Here is a 24,411-nt window from a genome sequence, read left to right on the forward strand (position 1 = left end):
GATTTTCTGTGCCCTTTTAAAGACTGGCAGATGAGATTACCGTTGACGGAAGTCTTCTTTTGATAAGCATTCAGAGTATTTTATCAGTGAGTTTATTAAATGTCAACATGATGAACATAACCTTGTGCTTATATTGTTTGTTTTATAACCAGAAATATTCAAAAACATTTTTTCTCTAAAAAGAGAAAACTTTGATGACCCAAGCATATCATTAATAATTATTATAGTACTTGTGTATATGTGTGCATGTGCTTGTGCGTGCACGAGCATGCATGCCTGTGTGTTTATTTTGAAAAGCAGAGACGAGAGACGCAGAAGGCCTGCCAGAGATGCAGCCGTCTCAGCCGCCTTTCCCTGTGAGTGACTTGGAACGCTGGAGAATGCAGATCTGTGCAGTGGCACGGCTCCGTTTCTTAAAGTTAAAATGTGGAAAGAAAACGCTTTTGACCCTGTGAGTATCAGAGTGCTGCGGTTTTCTTGGATAGTGAGTTTCAAGAAAGGGTTAAGCCAGAATAAAATGTAAAGCTAGAATAAAATACCCAACATTCCTGCCAGACACTAGATGAATGCAGCCTTTGGGTTTACTGCCAGTGGGAATAGCTGTATGTGAGCATTTGATTAGCCTTATACACAGGTCTGTTTAGTCTTCATAGTTTGATCACCTGGTGTTTATATAGAAAAACCTTTTGTACGGTGGGGCAATGTAAGGTATGACTTTCAACATTTTATCATTCATCCTTATGGCTAGCATAAAGGTTGATATTCTACAAATATTTGTGAAATGTCTGATGGAATAAATGAAATGGCTACAGATTAATATGGTAACTTTTCTTTATTGGTAGACTGTTGGTATTTGGATTTGCACTGATCCCGTTGATTGTGGAACTGATATTTGATGCTGTATTAAGCCAAAAGAGTGACTGGGAATTTAAACCTGAATTGTATTTCCTCTCTTCTGGGCAACTTCCCCAAGATCCTCTTACCAGCTTATTGATCATCAATAACACAGGTGAACAGAAAAACACAATTTAAATCTAGAAATAAATTATTTTTATGTAGAGGGAGGAAAGCAAATCATAAGGGAAGAATATGTGTATTTAGTCTTTATGAATAGAAAACAATTTCTAGCCCAGCTGAGTGCCTCAGTGGTTGAGTGTTAGCCCATGAACCAGGAAGTCACCCGTTTGATTCCCAATCAGGGTACCTGCCTTGGTTGCCGGATCAATCCCCAGTAGGAGGAGTGCAGGCGGCAGCCAATCAATGATTCTCTCTCATCATTGATGTTTCTATCTCTCCCTCTCCCTTCCTCTATGAAATCAATAAAAATAATATTTAAAAGAAAAGAAAAGAAAAAAATTTGAGGAACTGTGCACACTTGCTCTTGAGTTTAGATGTGCTGGGATGAGGGGGCAAGGTAGAAGCATCCTGGATCACTATGTAACCTGGTAGAGAATAGCCACTTATCTGCCTGATAACCCTGAGCTATTAGGTGAAGGACAAACTTCTGTATTGATTGAACCTTCCGTTTTGAGAACTCTTTGTTACACCATCCTTCACAGTTGATGGCTCCTGTGTGTGCTAGGCTATGGTTTTTCTCAGCTCCTACTTATCTGTTTTCTTCATTAGGGGCATATCGACAACTGTGTCCTGATAGTGGCACTCTTTTCCTTTCCCACTTCCTAACAAAAAATATACCTATGTAATATATATGTATGTAATACATATGTAAATAACACAAAATATATTCATGTTTTAAAATACATTCAGCTAAATGCCTTTTTCTGTTATCTGGAGAATAAGGGAGCAAGGGGAGTGCTATTATTAAGTATTTTAGGCTAGCCAATTTGAAGTACTCCTCATACATTTATTGTAGTTCTACAATATGTTGAGTTAAATTGTATTTTTTTTAACCAAGAGTCATAAAATAGAATTACATTGTCTTAATGGTCACATGTTAACTTAAATGAAATAGAATCATAAAGCTATCTCATCACAGAGTAAGATTCAATGAATAGAAGATGGTAGAATGGGTTCTCTTTTATAGGCCAGTATTATTGTGATGCCTTTATACATAATATAAATTGTGTATGTGACTTATCTTTTAAAATTAACATATATGTTTTTGCTTTCTGTGGCCCTCTATTGTTGATGTAATACTAGAATCCAACATTGAAGATTTTATACAGTCACTGAAGCATCAGAATATACTGCTGGAAATCGATGACTTTGTAAATAGAAATGGATCTAATGAACTGTCCTACAACGGAGCCATCATAGTTGCTGGGAAACAAAAGGTGTGTTTGCCTCTTGCTTCTTGGTTCTGCTTTCATGAAAAACAATAAACTGCTTCGTTTTAACTGTCTTAACACTTTGGAACGTCAACCCAGCAACTGCACTCATACACATTTGGGTCATTATTAAATAATCTGTGAACTTTAAAGAAGTGTTCATAAAACAATTTCTATCTTAACTTTTGAATTAGACGATTTTTTTTTTTTTTACATTTCAAAGTAGCTGAATATAATTGCATTATCAAACTCAAAAGTTCTGACTAGAAAATATATTAAATTCTATCATAGAAATCCTTCCAGGAGCAAGACTACTGAACTTGCATTCTATCATAAAGAAACTCAGTCTTCCTTGCACTCCATTGAAAAACAGAGCCGAATTATGGGAAGCCCCCTCTTTATTTCTTGCCAGAAAGAGAGAAAACAAAGACCTTTGAAGAGATAGCATTAAGTTCGGTTCTATCTAAGTCCACCAGGCAAAATGTAATCTCAGTGTGGGACGCTGCATTGCCTGGCAGTTGTTTTATTTGTTACTCTTCGACATATTTATTACATGAACCCTTGGTGGTATTTAAAGAACATGGATGAATGTGTGAACATTTTCATCAACCTGAAGAACATAAACGTTGTCCTAGAAAGTGTGGAAATGCGCCATTGGCCGTGTAGCCATGAATTCTTAATGACCTTCATGCTTATTTCCTATCCACAAAAACAGGGTTCCTTTATTTGCTCACTGTGAACCTGCCGTGTTTCCTCATGGGGCCATGTTTAAATCCCATCGGCTGAAATGTCCTTATCAACAAAATGAGGACAAAATGTTCTAAAATTAGTAATACTGATAAAAATTCATATTGCTGACTGTGCTAGGGTCTAATATACATTGTGCCCTTTAAACTGTACAACAACCCATTTGTTGTATTTACCCTTTCACAGGCGAGGATGCTGTCTCTCGGAGAAGTCGGTTAATTTGAGGATGGTCACACAGCTAGAAAATGGCACTATTAAGATTTTATATACAAACCTTTCTCTTTGTTCATTAGTTGTTTAGAATTAACATTGTTTTATTTTATTTGAAGGATTATAGATTCTCAGTAGTATGCAATACCAAGAGGCTGCAGTGTTTTCCTATTCTTATGAATATTATCAGCAATGGGCTGCTTGGAATGTTTAACCATACACAAAAGATTCGAACTATAAGAAGCTCCTTCCCTTTAGTAAGTACTGGGTTTACTCATTCTGAACAATTAGCAGTTTGACAAGTCCCCTTTGTGTGTTCCTTCTTTAGCTTTTACATATTTTTATTTGACTAGAGGCCCGGTACACAAAATTTGTGCACTGGGGGGAACAGGGGAGAGGGAAAGTTTCCCTCAGCCCAGCCTGCACCCTCTCCAATCTTTGATCCCTGGATTGATGTCCAATATTTGGCAGATGTACAACTGCCCTTTTAGGCCCGATCCCTCTCATAATCCAGGACTGCTGGATCCCAACCACTCCCTGCCTGTCTTTCTGATTGCCTCTAACTGCTTCTGCCAACCAGCCTGATCACCCCCTAATCACTCCCCTGCCAGCCTGGTTGATGCCTAACTGCTCCCCTGCCAGCCTGTTTGCCCCTAACTGCCCTCTCCTGCAAGCCTGGTCACCCTAATTGCCCTTCCCTGCAGGCCTGGTCCCCCCAACTGCTCTCCCCTACAGGCCTGGGTCCGTCCCCCCCAACTTCCCTTCCCTGCAGGCCCAGTCACCCCCAACTTCCCTCCTCTGCCGGCCTGATCACCTCAAACCACCCTCCCCTACAGGCCTGGTGGCCCCCAACTGCCCTCCCTTGCACGCCTGGTCCCTCCCAACTGCCCTCTCCTCCTAGCCATCTTGTGGCCGCCATCTTGCATCCACATGGGGGCAGGATCTTTGACCACATGGGGGCAGCCATCTTGTGTGTAGGAGTGAGGGTCAATCTGCATATTATTATTTTATTAGATAGGATAGAGGCCTGGTGCATGAATGGGGGACAGCTGGTTTGCCCTGAAGAGTGTCCTGGATCAGGGTGAGGGTTCTTTTGGGACATGGGGTGGCCTGGGTGAGGGTCCTGTGGTGGTTTGCAGGCCAGCCATGCCCCCCAGTGACCCAAGCTGAGGCCCTGGTATCTTGGATTTATTTATCTTCTATAAATGAAACTTTGTAGCCTTGAGTGGAGGCCTGGGCCTGCCAGGGTGTGCAGAAAACTTTCTGCATTGCTGGGGAAACCCAAGCCTCTCTCCTGCTATCTCCATGGCCATAGCCATCTTGGTTGGTTAATTTGCACACTTGCTCCTGATTGGCTGGTAGGCATGGTTTGTGGGTGTAGCAGGGTGATGTTTAATTTGCATATTACTCTTTTATTAGATAGGGTTGTTAACCCTAAAAAATTAACTTTGGCCTTATATTCTAAACAAATTGTATGTAACATGTTGTTGATTTTCCCCCTTCATTATGCTCAGAGAATTCTCTAGGGGAAATACTGTTTCATAGTATGCCACAGTCTCCCAAAAAGTAGTCTTCTAAAAAGATTTGTGGTTGATTGCACGAGTATACTGAAGAGAGAATGAGATGTGTGTGTGTGTGTGTGTGTGTGTGTGTGTGTGTGTGTTCACATACACACACTGACTTGGAAATCAGGAACAGTTGTTTTAGAATCTTATATTTCTAATGTAATTTGTTAGTGAACCCTTCATTGACTAGATGGGTAGTCGATTGACTGATTTAAAGGAAAATTTGCCAGCTCTGTGGCTAAATGCATTCTGAGGAATTCCTTCACCCACCCACAATGGCTCTGGGTCTGGTATACACAAGCTGTGTTCTCATGACTCTTTGTCCTCTGCCTATACTTGGCTTGCCACTGGAAGCAGTGCTTTCGACTAGGTCAGCAGAAGGATCCTTCCCCCTGGCCTTCAGTCACATCCCTCCCTCCCCTTATCTTTCTACCCCAGAGGTGACAGTTGCTTCTCACAGTATCATCCTTGCTTCTCTGCTCTTCCCACTCAAGTAACCATGGCATGATTAATTTTGCTCTATTTTTTTTCAAATATACATTTTTTTAATTGATTTCAGAGAGGAAGGGAGAGGGAGAGAGAGAGATAGAAACATTAATGATGAGAGAGAATCATGCATCGGCTATCTCCTGCACACCCACACTAGGGATTGAGCCTGCAATCTGGGCATGTGCTCTGACTGGGAATTGAACTATGACCTCCTGGTTCATAGGTTGACGCTCAACCACTGAGCCACAATGGCTGGGCCTTGGGGTGGTTATTTAAAGTGTATCTCCTTGAGGATGAGCTCGGTGGGATCGAGTTGTCCTTTAGGGTCTGTGCTTCATAACATAGCACCAGCTGCGGTACTTTGCATGGATTCATTGCTGGGTTTACTGAGGAAGACCTGCTGCTGCTCAAGCCTGAACTACCTGTTTCTCTAGGACCCTAATTCGTGAATCATTTTTTTTATTTTGATTTAAAAAAATCCACATAACATGAAATTTACCACCTTAACTATTTTTTAAGTGTACAGTTCAGTAGTGTTTAGTATATTCACATTGTGAAAAACAGGTCTCCAGAACTTTGTCATCTTGTAGAGTTAAAATGCTATGCCCATTAAATAAGAACTCTTCATTCCTCCCTTCCCTGGACCCCAGCAATGACCATTTTACTTTCTGTTTTTATAACATTGGACTACTTGTGATACATCATGCAAGGACAGTTGTATATTTGTCTTTTTGTAACTGGCTTTCCCACAGGATAATTTCCTCAAAGTTTATCCATGTGGCAGGATAATTTCCAAAATTCATCCTAGCATGTGCCAGCATTTCTTCCTTTTTAAAACTGAGTAATATTGCATTGTGTGGATGTACTGCATTTGGTTTATCCATTTGTCTGTCCATGGACATTTGGTTGCTTCTTGGATATTTTGTATAGTGCTGCTATGAAGTGTGTGAGAAGATATATCTTTAAGATCCTACTTTTTTTTTTAATATATATTTTATTGATTTTTCACAGAGAGGAAGAGAGAGAGAGTTAGAAACATCGATGAGAGAGAATCATCGATCAGCTGCCTCTTGCACACCCCCTACTGGGGATGTGCCCGCAACCAAGGTACATGCCCTTGCCCAGAATCGAACCCGGGACCTTTCAGTCCGCAGGCCGACGCTCTATCCACTGAGCCAAACCGGTCCCGGCAAGATCCTACTTTTGATTCATTTTCATATATACCTTGATGTGAGTGGGCCCTGAGTTATTTTTTTATTCCCCCACCCCTTTTATTTTCTAGGAAGAGAGAGAATCTTATATTAAACCTCATGTTAAATGATCAGAAATCATCTCTCTGTCTCCATGCATAGAAGTTGACGATCTAGATGTACACTTTGTTTTTTCAAAATATTTTGAACAGCATGTTCTTTATAGTTATTCATATTTGTTTCATGTTCTTAAATGTTTACTAGCTTACAGTGCCTCTTATGTTTACAGAATTTGTTCTTAGCCTGGAGTGGGCTGCCAGAAGGCTCCTTTTTCCTACTTTCCATTGTTAGCAGCATTTCTCCTTACATCGCCATGAGCAGTGTCAGTGATTACAAAGTAAGGAAAGGCAGTGGGGTTGGAGGGGAGCAGGGGGGTGAGGAAAATGACTTCAGAAACTTCAATAATTGTGTTTTAAATGCTGTGTGTTCAAAATGTAGTCCTGTGAGGAAAACATTTAAGCATATGTTTAACTTTAGATAAAGTAGTTAAGCATTATTTCTATCAAGTCAAAAATTTAACTTCTAAAATCACAAAATACTTTTTATTTCAAAATTAAAGGAAAAGTACAGTCATTTTACAGTGATTCAAGTTCATCTAATCCTTTAAAGGGGAATATTATAAAACTTTTGACTATATTAACATCTTAACTACAAAGAAGAAGTCATTGATATTGACATTAAAGACCAGATTTAAGACTTGAGTCCCCTTTCTAATGTGGGGAATACAATTTTTTTTTTGTTATGTTTGTCTTTGATTATATCCATTATTCAAGTCCAACAGTTCAATAAGATTTAGGTGAGTCATTCTTCATCCTTCTGAGTCAGTCTATTTGAATAATGGAGAATTTACTGGCCTGCAGGTCATAAAAAAATGGTATTTCTTTTGAAGAAGATTCATTCCTGGGTCGTGGTGAAGTCTATATTTCTATTGATTGTGCATAAGTTAAGGTGGTGTTGTGAATCAAACCTACATAATGAAATAATACTAGCATTCATTGTCAAAAATGGTCACCTTAATGGAATTCACTAAATTCCATTGAACAGTATATGCATAATTAAAATTATCAGAAGATTTGACAGTATTTGGTTAGATTGTATTTGACATATCTTCCAATGTACTTGTTCCGAATTTGGACTTTAATTGGATCTATGTATGTCCTGTGTTTTTCCATCAGAAGAGAACTAAGTCCCAGCTATGGACTTCAGGCCTCTACCCTTCGGCCTACTGGTTTGGGCAGGCCCTGGTGGATATTAGCCTCTTTGCTTTCTTTGTCTTTTCATCATTTTTAATCTTCTGCCTGGCAAACATAGCAGACTATTATTTCACAGCTCGACTTGTGTTTGCTTCGGTGAGTGATGCATTACATAGAGATTGTCTTATAAGGTAAGTTCATGATATAGTTTAACATTTGCTGTTTTATGTAATCAAGACATTTTCATTTCTATTTTGCCCCAAATGGAAACAAAAAGCATTCCAAGTGTATGTTCAATAAAATATTTTAAAATGCTCATAATTTAAATGTTCCCTCAATTCATATTTTATTTTTTGACTTTGATATTATATATTACCTTTTAGGTTGTGATTATATTTGGTTATGCAGCTTCTATCATCTTTTTCACATATGTGATATCATTTATCTTTCGCAAGAGAAGAAAAACTAGTGGCATTTGGTCCTTTTGCTTCTTTATTGTAAGTATACATACAAACATATAAATAGAAAGATAGAGTTCTTTTTTCACCTTTCAATGGAACAGGAAACATATAGTCACTTTTTCTCATGTTTATCTATTTTAGTGCACTTGTCTATTTATTTTATTTTTATACCATTTAAAAGAAACTACATGTTAATGGAATATTGAGATGTCAGGTTTGAAAAAAATTCAAGATTATCTAATTTAATTCCCCTCATATTTTTAGAATGAAAATAATTAAGCCACTTATTTAAGGTCACACAAAAAAACAGTGATAGACTCATGAAGAAATCTGAGATCTCAGACCTTATGACATTCTTCAAGTAAAAAAAAAATATGAACTAGTAGCATGGTGGATAATACTGATGTAAAGTTTGTATTGATCAACATCTTGATTTTAGTAAGCCAAAATACATCTTCCCAGAAACCTCATGCAGTTTACAATAATTTTTGTCTGCTACAAAGAACTTAGAATTTCATTCAAAATAGATATTGAGGCTAATTACTGTGATAATTGATCTTTTATCACATGGTATAACTTTAAACCATGCCAGTCTTAGGATTAAGGTAATTTTTTGTTACTCCCACAATCATATACAGAAATGTGTCGTATGCTGAGAGGCAGTATAGTTGTCCTTTGGTGACCTTGGGTTTACTTAGAAGGACAGTATAGGCAATGTCTCCCCATCACTGAGTGAAGCCAGATCAGCAGTTTCTAGAGTCCAATGCACTCCTGTACCTCCAAGGATGTGGCACTTCATGGGTACCTTGGGCCCTTGTCCAAGGAAGAAGCACCCTGTCAGCCCACATTTCAACCCAATGTGGAGGTGGAGTTGCACATCCTGTACACTGGGCCATTTCCTTTGACGCATTTTGGCATCTTCTCTTGTTCCAGTGGGTAAGAAAGGAAGAAAATAAATGGTCACAAAAGCAGAAATTTGGAGTCCTCATAGAATAAACGGAGTCAGCTAAGTGGACTAAAGGACTCATAGTTATCAAAAATAAGGAGCTAGGAGGAAAAATAGAGAAGTGTGATGTCATGGAAACTAAAAGAAATGTGTAAACATGGACAGTTGTGCAATACCTTTGCAAGGAGATCGTGGCGGTTGTAAAACGAGAGAAGTCTTTCGGGTTGGCTATCCAAAATGCTTATTGTGCCCTTCTTACTGAATACTTGATTATGAGTTTTTGGATTTTTTTTTTCCCAATTGTTTTTGATAAGGTAGATTACACATTTCCCCAAAATTTTAAATTCACTTAGTTTCAAAGACAACATTCCCTTTTATATACGTAACAATGCCTCAAAACAGTATCATTTTCTGACATAAAGACTTAGCAATCATTACACCCACCTAGAGTTTTGAACTCCAGCTTTGTCCCTCACTAACTGTGTCATCTTGAGGATGTTATTTAATATCTCTGGACTGTAGGTTCCCCATATATAAAAGTGGAGGGATAAGAAAAATACATGGTAAAGTCATTGTGCAGATTAAAGCAAATAGTGCATGCTCACTTCTTAATGCCTAGTCATTTGTGTAATATACAATGAATTGAGTAGTTATTATTCTTTCCAGTTTTATTATAATTAATACGTTAATAAGACCCAGCAAAGGTCCAATAAAGTGTTCAAAGCATACTTTTTGACTGATAAACTAATGCTTAAAACAAAAACAAAATATTAGTTTTAATCTCCACCCTAACATTTACCAGTAATCTAAAAGAAATTGAGTATATTACAATCAAAATGCACAATCTCCAAAAGAATCATTTACTTGAAATGGTGAATTAATGGAGAAGGTATATGACAACTTGAAAATTTCAGTCTAAGTAATAGGCAATATGGACTTTTCATAAGGTCATATATGTTCTCATTAATAAAAGCATATCCTTTCCCTCTTCCTTCTAAAAGGGGTGTGTCTGCATATAGGAAAATTCTGAGATGTGGATAAGAATATCTGCATGTTAAATGTTTTCTCAGATACCAACGGATTGAGTATGTCTGACATATATTTCAATTTTCCTTGTAGACCTCATCCAGCTTGTTAGAAGTAGTTGTACTAAATCAGTCCCTGACATCTGCCTCACTTTGGACCATGGTGTTTGTTCCCTCATTCACCTTGAATGGGTTTCTTGCTTTTATGGTAGAGGTAAGTTATATTATCAACTGTGTCACTAATTTTGCAACCTGTTAAAATGCTTTGTCCAAATCTATAAAGATGAAAGTAGGCTACAGGTTTTCTGGGGCTAGAGGATAGGGGATGGCAATAGGGAGTGACAGCAAATGTATATGATGGAAATGTTCTTCAATTGTGGTGTTGCTCTCACAACTCAGTACATTTACTAAAAATCCTTGAATTATACACTTAAAATGGGCGGATTTTAGGGCATAAAAATGTAACCTCAGTAAAGCTGTTAAAAAAAAAAAAAGCTTTGCCATACGCACTTTGCAAAACATACACTTATTCTAAACAAACTCCAGATTGAAAAATGTTGCCTCATTAAATGGGTGTTCATTATCCATTGTGAGGAATATGCTCATGGGCGATATCACTCATTCATTCAAAATGTATATCAAACACTATTCTGTGGCAGGTACTGTGCTAGTCATTGGTGACATCTGATGGACAAGATAGCACAGTCCTACCTTTGACAGAGCTTAGTGGAGACAAAGGCCAATTTCAAGGTAGTCAATGCAAGGGACTTAAAAGTTGCAAAGGAGAAGGGCAGAGCTGTAAGCACAGCTGAAGTGCTCTGGAGAGTCAGAGAATTCTCCTGAGGGGAAACAATGTTTAAACACAGCCCTAAAGAAGAAGAATTAATGAGAGAGAGTGTGGGGTGGGAGGTAATAAGCATGTTCTGTAGAGGGAAGCAAAAGCATCAAAGCAGAAGAGACCAGAAGTCATCAAATAAACTGAATGAGATTCAAATGGAAAGAAATGTACAATGAGGGGGGCAGAAGAGCTCAGTCAGGAACATAATTTCGGGGGCCCTGCCTCATCCTGAATGAAGCAAGGTAAAGAAGACTTCTCCAAGCTTTTGTTCTTGGGAGCCTGCAAGAACACTTCCATTGGCTGAGCAATGCCTGGGATTTCAATGGAATTCCTCTGTGAAACATTTTTCTCCTGAAATAGAAGTAGACCTGCAAAATGAAATACATTGATCTACACCTGTCACACATTATTTAGGCATCATGAGTCATTTTTTGAGTGCATTAACTGATAAAGAAAGAATAATACAATAGGACTAATTATGGAGGTGGAAATAGTCACCATTGTGGGATTAGGAGGGGACCCTGAAAAGATTCGTGATGGACAAATATTGTGGACCTCTCGAATGTATCGGGATGAAGGCATCTCTCTGTTATGCTTTCAGCAAACATTAAACCAAAATATTAAAGAAAAAAGAAGAATTGGAGAAGACAACATAGGTTATACCTGCTCATTGAGAGACATTCAGAGTTGAGTAGGGGTCCCCTCACATCTCTACAGGGAATTGCTTATCTCCTATGCATATAGGGGACTCAGGCTTAAGAAAAACATTCAAGATGTGCAATTCCTTATTACTTAAAAGAAAATTGTAAAGCTGATGAATTTTTATTTAGCATTTTTGTGTGTTTGTTTTGTTTTTGCTTTTACAGAGAATCTATCTATACGAAAGACAAAATGAAGGCCTACATTATGACCTGAGTGGAACTGATTTTCTAGTATGCCTAATAGTAAGAAGGTTTTTTTTCAACTCACCATTTATTTATCTTTTGTAGTTATTGTTTAGTTTACTATAACAACTACTTAATCTTGCCTAAAATGTACCAACTTCAAAGATGTTTTTAATTATAATCTCAAAATAAGCAATTACATTCCAACATGATTCTAAACTCTAGAGTTATATTTTATACGCATGAATGGATGGTATACATCCAGAATTCAATATAAAATTAATTTTTCTTGTTTATCATGTATACTGCCCCCTCCAAATTTGAGAGAGTGTGTTAAAAATACAGATGAAAGCCGAAACCTGTTTGGCTCAGTGGATAGAGCGTCAGTCTATGGACTGTAAGGTCCCAGGTTCAATTCCGGTCAAGGGCATGTACATTGGTTGAGGGCACATCCCCATAGGGGATGTGCAGGAGGCAGCTGGTCAATGTTTCTCTCTCATCAATGTTTCTAGCTCTCTATCCCTCTCCCTTTCTGTAAAGAATCAATAATATATATATATATATATGTATTTATATATATATCTGTATTTTATATATATATCTGTATTTATATATATATATATATATATATATATATATATATATAAATACAGATGGAATATAATTTAAATCCTTTGAATGAGAGGTAAAAAAGCAAAAGTTTAATAAAAATAAAAGGGAAATAATGATTATGTTAATGTATTTAAATTGAAGAAAGGCATTGCCTTTGAATATAATGTATCAGTACTTTTCTAGGCATAGAAGCACATATAAATATAAGTCCCTGCCCTCATGGAGTTTATTTTTTGGTGAAAGGAGACAAATAGTAAATGAAATAGATAATATGTACTGTGTCAGATAGGTGGTCAGGAAAGGCCTGGCTGAGAAATAATGATCTGAGGGAGGCAGGAAGCAAGCTGTAGAGAGAGCTTGGAGAAGAGCATTCCAGTAGAGGGGCAAGAGTTATCTGGCTTGCCGAAACCTGTTTGGCTCAATGGATAGAGCGTCGACCTGCAGACTGAAAGGTCCCAGGTTCGAATCAGGTCAAGGGCATATACCTTGGTTGCAGGCACATCCCCAGTGGGGGGTGTGCAGGAGGCAGCTGATCGATGTTTTTCTCTCATCGATGTTTCTAGCTTTCTACCCCTCTCTCTTCCTCTCTGTAAAAAAAAAAAAAAAAAAAAAAAAAAAAAAAAAAAGTCATCTGGCTTGCTCAGGGTCAGGCAGGCAGCCAGTGTGCTTGTGGCAGAGTGACCTAAGAGGGGAGTGGTACGAGAGAAGGCAACAGAGGCCACAGGGACACGTGCGGGTGGATTGAAGAGGTTACACAGTGTTCTCAGTCACCATAAGGACTTTGACTTTGTTTGAGTAACTGAGGAGTCACTAGAAGGTTTTAAGCAAAGGACATGTTTCAAAAGAGTAGCTCTAGTGGCTGTGTTGAGAATAGATGTTTGGAGCAAGGGGAGAAGAGGGAGACCATGTAGAAAGATATTGTAAATTTTTTTTTTTTGGATTGGAGAGAGAGAAAAAAAATCCATATGCGAGAAACACAGTAGTAGATGCCTCTGGCATGTGCCCTGATCAGGGTTGACAGCCGATCAGGTATGCCCTGACCTGGAATCAAACCCATCACCTTCTGATGTATGGGATGATATTCCTTCCAACTGAGCCATACCTCCAGGGTTCTTTTTAAAAAAATAATGATAGTAAAGAGAAATGATAAGGACCTGGCCCTGGGTGGGGGTAGCACAGACCTGGGTGAGAAGTAGTTAGTTGGATGCTGGGTAATTTTGAAGGTAAAACAGCAGCATTTGCTGGCAGACTGGGTGTGGGTTATGAGAAGAAGAGTCAGGTTCCCCTAAGCTGGATTGTCACTGTGCAGCTGGATTTCTCCCCAGTGTGTGTAAGATGATCCTCATCTTTTGCCTGAAAGCCAAAGGTCACCAACCTAATTCAAATGTTTAAATCATATTTGTGAACAAAATACCTAAATATAACAGTTGTTTGTTTGTTTGTTTTTGCTCCTAGCCTTACTTTCAGGCTTTGCTGTTCGCTTTTGTTCTAAGATGTCTGGAAATGAAGTGTGGACAGACAGTAAGGCGAAAGGATCCTGTTTTCAGGTAGAGGAAAGCTTCCTTTCATGCTTGATGTCCTATTTTAATATTCCTAGATAGGTTTGTCTTTGCAATGTAAACAGCGTGCTGATTTTCACTGGGATCAGCAGATTGCTGGCTTACTGCCAGGAAACAGGGCTCCCAGGCAGAGTTCCGGCACTAACCAGCTGATGGTGTTTCCAGTCTCTCCAAAATTTAATGAGTCCTCAAGTATGCCATTCTCCTGTCCAGGATGGGTACATATCCTTGAACGGAGGAAAAGGGATGGAACTGGTTGAGCAATATAGTTCCAAGTGCTTTACAAGTGTGTGTGTGTGTGTGTGTGTGTGTATGCTCCAGAAAGGGTGAACAATAAGAGATGCTAAGGCAAATGTTGGGCTGATTAGATGGACTCAAAGTAAACAGAGGAAATGTAGGTGACATGATTTTTAAAGAGGCACTGGTCCTTACCAACACATTGGAAAGGGTCAACAATGCTAACTGAAAGAATGGAAACAACATGGACAAAGGAATTCTGGTTACCAGGATGGGAATTTTTGGCAAAAGCAGAGGTAGTATACACAGGGCCATGGTCATCACCAGTTTATTGAAAGAAAGGGGCAGTGGTCATATCACCGGGGGCTGATTCGTGATCCATCTTGGACAACTGGAAAAAATCACGTGGCTTATATGTTTCCTTTTGTCCACAGAATTTCCCCCCAAAGAAGAGAGGCTGGGCCAAATCCAGAGGAACCTATCGATGAAGATGAAGATGTTCAAGCAGAAAGAATGAGAACAGCAACAGCCCTGATGACCACTTCCAGCACAGAGGAGGTAGGAAACCATGAGACAGAGGGCATGCTAATGGCACTATCCAAAAACTACCCATAGCAGAGGTTGATGTGCTGGCTTTCACTTTGAAAGTTGAGTGTTTGGTACATTTTCATGATTCTTAACCATTCTTAACACTCCCACTTCTTGGGAGTGTCCTAGAAGCTCCAAGAAGTGTACAAAGCAAGGGGCTCTATTCTTCTTTTGATAAAAATGGACTTCGATCATTTTCAAAACCAAAAATTTTATGAGTTGAGGAATTTACTTGAGTGACATTTGTTTTAGAATCCTATGTAGAGATTGAAATGCTAAGTGTCATTCATTTCTTTGACTTAGATGCCATGATATTCCCATGAGGTTAGACACTTCTGTTCTGGGAAGGCAGGGAGCCGGCTTCCGTGAAATAATGCTGCTTTTCTCAGCCTATTCAGAAGCATGAAATGTTAATGAATACATGTTATTTAGGGTGTGTGTGTGTGTGTGTGTGTGTGTGTGTTTAAATATTTGTATTGATTTCAGAGAGGAAGGGAGAGGGAGAGATAGAAACATCAGTGATGAGAGAGAACCATTGACTGGTTGCCTCCTGCGCAACCCCCATTGGGCATGGAGCCCACAACCTGGGTAAGTGCCCTGACTGGGAATCAAACCGTGACCTCCTGGTTCATAAATCAATGCTTAACCACTTAGCCACGCCATCAGGCCGCATGTTGCATTTGAATCAGGCTCAACTTAGCATCTGATTTGGTTCATGGAATAAGGTGCGAAGGGCTCCATTAGGGAGAACATGGGAGCATAGAGTCTCTGAAGGTTCAGAGGAAAATCACATGCTCATCTATTCCAGCAACCCGTCATCATTGCTAGCTGTCTACACAAAGAATACGCCGGCCCGAAGAAAAATTGCTTTTCAAAGAAGAAGAAGAAGGTAGCCATAAGAAATATCTCCTTCTGTGTTAAAAAAGGTTTGGAAGAACCCTTTTTTATTCATCATCATTTTTAGAAATACCCAGTGAATATCTGTGTTTTAGATACTGCTGTACCTGCTAAAGCAGTCATTCATTTAACATAAATAGGGTGTCCCCCAAAAATGCATAAACACCGTATCAGCGGATGGCCCAATTTTTTTTTAAGTGAAATGGATTTTAATAATCACTGCCTTTATAATTATTTAAAGTGTGTGTATATCTTTTTGGGGACACCTTCTATTTTTTTTTTTTTTTTCGTGTTCCAAGGATTGGTTTTAGGCTCTGAAAATATAATTATGAAGGAAATAGGCAAGTTCCTATCCTCACGGATTATATATCCTAAGGGCTGTTTCTCCCCCCCACACACACATTTTGTTTTTTTAAAGCCCTCTTTTTCTCTATACTGTGCTGCTGAATTGGCAGCACCAGTACTTTTCTTTGTTTTTCAAAATATGTTCTCAACGATGAGGGTGCTCCTGGGCCTGTTCTGAACATATTTTGAAGAAATAACCTATTAAGAAACAAAAATAACCTACTAAGAAAAATGTCTAAAGTCACATAGGCAAGTCCTGTGTGCATCATGTAAAAATGTGGAATGATAGGTGTGGCTTTCACTTAGGGTTTGGAAGGACCTTCCTTGAAAAGCCACATTTAAGCCACATCCTGGGTTATGAGAAGGTGCCAGCTGTGTTAAGCACGAAGAGAGAAGGGTACCCAGACAGAGGAAGCAACAAGGGCAGGAACTCAGGCATGGGGGTGCCTTTGATGTGGTCAAGACACATACAAAGAAGCCAGTGGCTGCATTGGTGGATGGAAAGAGTGAAATCAAAGAGGTGGGCAAGACCAATGAGGTGAAGCTTTGTGAGATCTAGCACAGAATTCAGGTTTTACAACAAGTTATTAGAATGCTACAGAGGGTTCTCAGCCAGCGTTTGTCACAATTATTTGTGTCTTAAAAAACAAAACAACACGCTATTGTTTGCTCATAAATTTGGGTTGTGGACAGATTAAGAGCCTTTGCATCAGTTCCAATGAAAGATGGCTTGACCACAGGCAATAGAATCTGGGGTGGAGAAAATGTCCCTGAATTCCCAAGTTTAGGAACCACTAACCCATCTCTACTCAGCACATCAACCACCTGTTCTAGGAAACAATCTGGGCACATTTTTTCACTAAAAAAATGTTTTTGAAAAAGAACACTGGTATTGACATCAAATTCATAAGTTTTTCACAAATACCTTAAATAATTATAGGAGTTGAAGTACATGTTTGGTAACATGGATTACATATATGTTATAAATTTCAAAATGGCACTGAGGGGTTATTTAAGAAGGTTATTGGAGAAACAGTTTTATGTCCTGTTTATTTTCTGATCTATGTCCTGTTTATGTTCTGATTATTTTACTTCCAATAATCAATGGTTCTCTTTCAGGTGAAATACTGGGATTGCTGGGGCCCAACGGTGCTGGTAAAAGTTCATCTCTGAGATTGATATCTGGGGTCACAAAGCCAACGGCTGGAGAGGTAGTAAAAAATGAAGAAACGGTATCCATTCCAAAAATAGAAATCTCAATAAACATAGACCATAGTTTTGTATGGCTATGCTTTGAATCATTAAAAAAGTTTTTAATCACAAATCTAGGAGGTGATTTCTAGAAATATTTTTTGATGCTCAAAAAAATGTAGACATTTATTAGCTACACGTCAGTGTCTTGAGTGATTATGTGATTGGAGAAAAGGCTGCATGTATTTCTAAAACCAGTTTACTTTCATAGGTGGAACTGAAAGGATGGAGTTCAGTTTGGGGAGATGGCTCGGTCAAGTTCCTGGGGTACTGCCCTCAGGTGAACGCGCTGTGGCCCAACCTGACGGTGAGGGTGCACCTGGACCTGTTCGCTGCAGTGAAAGGGCTGAGGAAAGCAGACGCCGCAGTTGCCATCACACGGTACAGTCATGAGATCCCCTTGTGTCAAGAGGCAGGGAGGCTGTCCACTGATGATGAATCCTCTAATAAAGAGTGGAGAGTAGAAAGGACATCTTCCCCCTCTCAGAGCAGGGATGTCAGACAAAGGCTGCATGGTGTTTTGTTTTGTTTTTTGTTTTTTTAGTTGTTGTTTTTTTTCTAAGTACTATTTTCCTCTGTACTCTGATGTTGAATTGGCAGCACCAGTACTTTCTTTTTCTTTTCTTTTTTCCCAAGATACGTTTTTATTTATTTAGAGAGAGAGGAGGGGAGAGAATGGGAGAGATAGAAACATTAATGATGAGAGAGAACCATCGATCAGCTGCCTCCTGCACGCCCTACACTGGGGATCAAACCCGCAACCCCAGGGGTGTGCCCTGACCTGGAATGGAATCATGACCTCCTGGTTCATAGGCCGACACTCAACCACTGAGCCATACCAGCCAGGCAACAAGGGCTGATTTTGACAGTGAATGAAGGATCATCCATTTCTATTCCTCACAGAATTCTACTACTCTTAAAAACTGTTTACGAAATGAAAATCTTTCCCATTCTGCAATAAACTGTCCTTTCCCTTGGTCATTGGAGTTAATGAGAACAATAGCACCCAGCTTCCCCCGAAGGCTGTTCCTCTTCCCTATGATGACCTTTTCCCCATTCTCTTCGTATTTCCCATCAGATTGGTGGATGCCTTCAAACTGCACCAAGAGCTGAATGTCCCGGTGCAGAAATTAACACCAGGAGCCACCAGAAAGGTATGTGTGGTGTGTGCTGCTATCTCGAGGGCGGACGTGGGCTGGCAGCAGATAGAGGTATTTCTCTGCATTTCAGTTGTGTTTCCTGCTGAGCATCCTGGGAAATTCACCCATCCTGATCCTGGATGAACCATCTACAGGCATGGATCCTACAGGACAGCAGCAGATGTGGTGAGAACTGTCCCCTATGAGCCAGCAGTAGAAACCTCATGTCATGTTTCATCCTTAAACTGGCCGTAGCAAAGCAAATCCACAGGTTTCCAGTGCAGTGGAGATACTCCATATTATTAGGAAAACAAATATTGAACAAATAGATTTGCTAATGTAGCATATTCATGTGGTATTCACATTTTTTAAAAAATTTTTATTGTTTAAAGCATTACACACAGTAGAACATGTCTCCTTTTTCCCCTATTGACCTCCCCCCAGCCTCCTCTATCCCTTCTCCCAGCATATGTCCCCACCCTCCTAGTGTCTGTGTCCATTGATTATACTTATATGCATCCATACAAGTCATTTGGTTGATCTCTTACCCTGCCCCCACATCTGCTCAACCCTTCTAGATTCACTAATGTAGTGTATTCATGTGGTATTCACCTTTTTTTTTTTAAGAACAGCAAAACAAACACACTCAAGGACTTTGTTGGAGTTTTAGGTATTGCAATTTGGGCTGTATTTTGATTTTATCTTTTACTCATTGAGATGTCTATAACTGTTTCCTTAGGAACTATTAATTTAGTGACATAATTTCCCCATTGCTGCCCCCCAACCCCCGCTACCTAATCTGTCAAGTTTGTTTATATAACTTCTTAGTTATAAATTCTTTTTAGTTTTCTATCTGAGACTTTCCATTTGGACTAATAAACTTTTCCAATTCATTTTTATATTTGTGACTGTCTGACCTCTAAAAAGAATTTTATTATGGACATTGTTATACAAATATAAAGAGAATCATTTATGAACACATTTACTCATCACCCAGTTTCAACAATTATCCATACAAAGTCAATATTTCTTCATTTATACCTCCACTCACTTTATTTCCCCACTCCCCAATTATTTTGAAGCAAATACTAGGCAACAGGTCCTTTATTGATAAATATCTCAGTTAGTTTCTACAAAAGATATGCAGTTTTTCTTTTTTTTTAAATATATTTTTATTGGTTATAGAGAGGAAGGGAGAGGGAGAGAGAGATAGAAACATCATTGATGAGAGAGAATCATTGATCAGCTGCTTTCTGCATGCCCCCTACTGGGGATCGAGCCCTGTAACCCAGACATGTTCCCTGACTGGAAATTGAACTGTGATCCCTGGTTCATAAGTCAATATTCAATCACTGAGCCACGCCAGCTGGTTTGGATTTTTTCTTTAACTTAACCAGAATCACTCCTAAATGGTGTGGTTTTATCAATATATAATAAAAATATTTAAAAATTTTTCTTTATGCTACAAAAACCTAATCAGTAGTCACATTTCTCTGTTTTGTTTTGTTTTTAATTAGGATCTAAATATGATTTATAAACTGTATTTTGCCTATAAAATTTCCCCTTTCTCTCATTCCCCCACATCCATCTCATGCTTTTTTTTTTTTTAATGGTGTTGATTTTATTGGTTTACTTCAGGAAAATGATTCAATTAACCATTAAAAACACAGAGAAGGGGGTTCTCTTGACCACCCAAAACCTGGTGGAGGCAGAGACTCTTTGTGACCGCATCGCCATCATGGTGTCTGGAAGGTTGAGGTGGGTGTCTTTCCATAGCCTTCACTTGACCCCCAAAATGAGATTTCCTATTAAAAGGGACAATCACCAGATGGAGTTTTTCTTTTCAGCTCCCTCAGTGACTTCCTTTCCCTTTTCTTCGAAATTTAGGAATAATGTAAAAAATTTCAGAGCCAATATTCATTCCAACATGTTTTCCTTCTTGTCCATAGATGCATTGGCTCCATCCAACACCTGAAAAGCAAATTTGGCAAGGATTACATTCTAGAACTAAAAGTGCAGGAAGCTTCTCAAGTGACTTTGGTCCACACTGAGATTCTGAAGCTTTTCCCACAGGCTGCCTTGCAGGAAAGGTGAATGGAGCTTCTGATTATGGAGAAACCTGTTGTTTTTACCCATTCATTGGTTCTTTTTCTGCTCTGAGAGAACTTCAGGGTGACTTTATGATGAAAGTTGGGGCCTCAAAAATGGACTTGCTGAGTCTTACAGATTATGAGATTTGGGAGCTACCCAGGTAGCTGTATCTCCCAGGGAGGCCTAGGGACAGCTTTCATGGGTCTCCTCTGCCATCCAGGGCTGATTCCCAGCTCTGGCGGAAGACTTGGGGGGAAATATAAGAGGGGTTTCTGATTATTAAAACCCACACAGGGCCATAGTCAGGCCCATGGCATCCTCCATTGGCCTCTTTGTAAATAAATATTCAAAAGATGTTAATATTCATAATTTAAAAGATATAACTGTTTAGGGTAAGTTCCCTTCATAGGGAACAAATAGTAACTGATATAATCAAAGAGTTTTCCATTTATGAACTGAATTGGAAATTTTTTGGAGAGATAATCACCCCAGAGAAGCAGAACATAACTGCTGTTTCCATTTTAGCACAGTATGAATATAATGGCACTACCTGAGGTCTATGGCTGGGCATGTAACAGCCCTATTTCTAGACCTTTGGTGTCACAAACCTGAGAAGAAGTTTTGATATAGGTGGGAAGGTCACGAAGGGCAAGGCTAGAAGGGCAGCATCTGGGATGAAGAGGGCCAGTCCTGGAAGTTGGGGCAGCTTTGGACCTACCTGGGATCACCAGGCTTCTGTGTAGGAAGGAGCTGAGAATGGGGCCTGAGGTCACACAGCCAGAAGTAGCATGTGGAAGCAAGATGCCAAACAGCAGTCCCAGGTCTTCTCTCCTCAGAGGTCAGGGACATTTTATTTAAAACCTTTTGAACCCATTCACTATTATGCCCCTCTTTCCCAACCTCATATCTCTCTTAGCTTTCTGGTGACAAGGATGAAACATTGAATTGAGATTAATTCCAGCCTTGTCTGAATTTACCAAAGGGATTAGTTCAGAATAGCTATCTATGTTCAACAAGAGAAATGTTTGTGTAAACTGAGAATAGTATAATTATGCTGGATTATTTCTTGGATAATTATCTCCAACAGCCAACTACCAAAGTCATTTTAAGAAATGTCCATTGATAAATTAGATTATTTCATATGTGAACTACATTGATTTGCATTATTACTTTTTTAATCTTTACCCAAGGATATGTTTATTGAGTTTTAGAGAGAAAAAGGGAGGAGAGAGAGAAACATCAGTGTGAGAGAGAAACATCCATTGGTTAACTTCTGTAAGTGCCCTAACCAGGTATTGAATCCCCAACCAGGGATTGAACCCCCATACTAGGTAATGTGCCCTTACTGGGAATTGAACCCAAAACCTTTGGTGCACAGGATGACACTATAACTTACTGAGCCAGCTGGCCAGGTCTAATTTGCATTGTTTTTATTACAAAAAGGAAATTGCTGGTAATATCAGTAATTATTTTGATGGTCATTTTTTTTCTCCTTGAAACTCAAGGTCAAGTATGACATTTTCCTTTTTCCAGATATTCCACCTTCTTGGCCTATAAACTGCCCGTGGCGGATATTTACCCTCTATCTCAGGCCTTTTACAAATTAGAAGCAGGTAAGAGTGACCATTTTTACAAGAAAACTTTTGTAGAATTAATTCAGGCTTGGTTAGTAATTTAATAGGAGATAATTGTGTAATACAATTTAAAAAACAGGTCCTGTAGGATATATATGATCTTAAGAATCCTAATAGTACAAAGTGGTCGGGATTTAATGCCAGTTTTGGTTAACCCAAACCTCTGAAAGAGGTTAATTTCCAGTGCAGATGGAAGCTGCAGAAAACACACAGTTGTGCTTGGTTGGTTTAATGTGAGTTCATAACATTAAATTCAGAAAGCCCTTTAGTCCTGTCTGCTTTGTTTACATGTATGTAATCCATTCATACCAAGTGTCCTCAATTCTCACTTCATTCCCCCTCTCCTTGCATATGTGTCTCCTTCCTGCTCTTCTCGCACAGTTGATGTCCTTGCTTTATATTTCACTCATAAAATAAAGACAACAGGAAACTTCCCTGTGTTTGCTTACAAGCTAGGAGACACTGGACAAAGTTGCTTAATCCCCGCATCTGGATGGTTCATCTCTAAAATGGGGGATAGCATCAGTGCTGCTTGGCAGGGTTGTTGGGAGGATTAAATGAACTCATTGGTGAAGAGCCTAGAACAGTGCGTGGCTCACCAACAGTGCTTGACATAATATAGACCTCTGGTTTGCTCCTTCTACTCTAGACACCCTGACTTCCTGCACTTGCTAATCCTTCTTTTTGGAATTCTGCTTCCTAAATTTCCAAGCTGCTTCCTCACCTCTTTCAGGTTCCAGCTCAGTTATGATCTTGTTATTGTGGCCCTTCTTAGCTATCTGTAAAGAGTGCCCTCCATTTCCTATTTATTTCACTTGATTTATTTTTTCTCAGTAGTAGCTATCATTTACTTTGTTATACTTACGTACATTAATATGTTTATTATATATTGCTTGTTTACCTAATGTCCATATTCCTCCCACTAGAATGCGTACTACACAAAGGCAGGGGTTCTTGTTTTACCTGTTTCATTTACAGCTCTATCCCTGGCACCTAAGGGTGGCTCCCATTCATTGAAGGTTCCCAATGTATAAATGGCGATCTGTGAACTCATGAATATGTAAATCTGATGACCACTCTCATGCAGATTTCCTCTTGAGAATGCCCAGCAGAGAGCTGAAACACACAGTTCCACCAAAGTAGTGGGTCCTCTTAAAGGGAATGGAATGAGTGCTCGCTTCGGCAGCACATATACTAAAAGGAATGGAATGGGATTGAAATTTTCCCCATGTAAGAGTCTATCAGTCAATTATGCAGTTCCTCCAGGAACCTATATATCTCCCAGGATATATCAACTAAGTAATAAAACACATGTCACAAATGTGTAATATGAGAAAATTCTAATATCAAGATTTATTTAATGTGTATTTGTATTCTGACTTTTTTTTTTCTCTCACCAAGGATTTGTTTGTTCAGTTCTATAGTCCATTTATATGAATGGTTTGCATTTTTATTTCATGTGATTTACAAAAAAAATATTGGTAATAAGTTATAAGCATCTACTGCTAGTCTTTTCTTTCCCCCAGTGAAACATAATTTTAACCTGGAGGAATACAGCCTCTCTCAGTGCACGCTGGAAAAGGTGAGCCAACTTGGACAATTTTGTGTAGTCTTTGTAAATTGCACGTGACAGTAACACACATTGTTCCTGTCTATAAGATAGTCAACAACTTGGTAATTCTGTTTTCTTCTTGTTTCTTATTTAGGTATTGGTAGAGCTTTCTAAGGAGCAGAAGGTGGGGAATTTTGATGAAGAGGTGGATACAACCATGAGATGGAAACTCATCTCTCATTCAGACGACCCATGAAGCCCGGTCATGCCTTGCTGATGTCCTCTAAGCTTCTGTTACATGCAATAATTTGCATTTTATATAATTTTTAAAAATCATCAACATCAATATTAGGTACTCTTTCTATATTTAGTTAATAAATGAATACATTATAAAATTACCCTTCCCCTCAAATTTAGGGCCAATAGAAAATTTGTGATAAAAGCAACACAAAGTGTTAATGAAGTTATCTGAAGAACCAGGCACTGGGTTTTGAATAAATAAAACTACAAACTTGGGATTTTTTTGAAGCATGACTTTTTTGAAATATGACATTCACTGAAAAGATATCTTACTGAACTATGTGAGGGATATAATCCACAGTCAGAGGCG

The 24,411-nt window shown here is 38.9% G+C and overlaps 1 protein-coding gene across 3 annotated transcripts in view; it reads left to right on the forward strand.

Annotated features, from left to right (window-relative positions):
- The window catches only part of ABCA9 (ATP binding cassette subfamily A member 9), a 153,042-nt gene that overhangs the window by 22,492 nt on the left and 106,139 nt on the right, over positions 1 to 24,411 (forward strand). Inside the window, exons 19-39 of one of the 3 annotated variants that reach the window (XM_045570770.1) lie at positions 298 to 451; positions 843 to 1,009; positions 2,161 to 2,294; positions 3,365 to 3,502; positions 6,779 to 6,886; positions 7,725 to 7,898; positions 8,126 to 8,239; positions 10,269 to 10,388; positions 11,879 to 11,956; positions 13,964 to 14,055; positions 14,739 to 14,862; positions 15,701 to 15,818; positions 17,254 to 17,345; positions 17,597 to 17,766; positions 18,464 to 18,539; positions 18,616 to 18,710; positions 20,163 to 20,282; positions 20,474 to 20,614; positions 22,149 to 22,228; positions 23,776 to 23,831; positions 23,956 to 24,317. The exons of 1 other annotated variant lie outside the window; for it this stretch is intronic. In XM_045570770.1, coding sequence (XP_045426726.1) covers positions 298 to 451; positions 843 to 1,009; positions 2,161 to 2,294; positions 3,365 to 3,502; positions 6,779 to 6,886; positions 7,725 to 7,898; positions 8,126 to 8,239; positions 10,269 to 10,388; positions 11,879 to 11,956; positions 13,964 to 14,055; positions 14,739 to 14,862; positions 15,701 to 15,818; positions 17,254 to 17,345; positions 17,597 to 17,766; positions 18,464 to 18,539; positions 18,616 to 18,710; positions 20,163 to 20,282; positions 20,474 to 20,614; positions 22,149 to 22,228; positions 23,776 to 23,831; positions 23,956 to 24,057 — 2,453 coding nt within the window. In that variant the 3' untranslated portion in view covers positions 24,058 to 24,317. Of the gene's footprint in view, positions 1 to 297; positions 452 to 842; positions 1,010 to 2,160; positions 2,295 to 3,364; positions 3,503 to 6,778; positions 6,887 to 7,724; positions 7,899 to 8,125; positions 8,240 to 10,268; positions 10,389 to 11,878; positions 11,957 to 13,963; positions 14,056 to 14,738; positions 14,863 to 15,700; positions 15,819 to 17,253; positions 17,346 to 17,596; positions 17,767 to 18,463; positions 18,540 to 18,615; positions 18,711 to 20,162; positions 20,283 to 20,473; positions 20,615 to 22,148; positions 22,229 to 23,775; positions 23,832 to 23,955; positions 24,318 to 24,411 lie in introns of those variants that run through there. One more of the 3 variants, XM_036407702.2, reaches the window with a different exon arrangement.

Source organism: Pipistrellus kuhlii, unplaced genomic scaffold, assembly GCF_014108245.1.
Source record: "Pipistrellus kuhlii isolate mPipKuh1 unplaced genomic scaffold, mPipKuh1.p scaffold_m20_p_37, whole genome shotgun sequence".
Lineage (NCBI taxonomy): Eukaryota > Metazoa > Chordata > Mammalia > Chiroptera > Vespertilionidae > Pipistrellus > Pipistrellus kuhlii.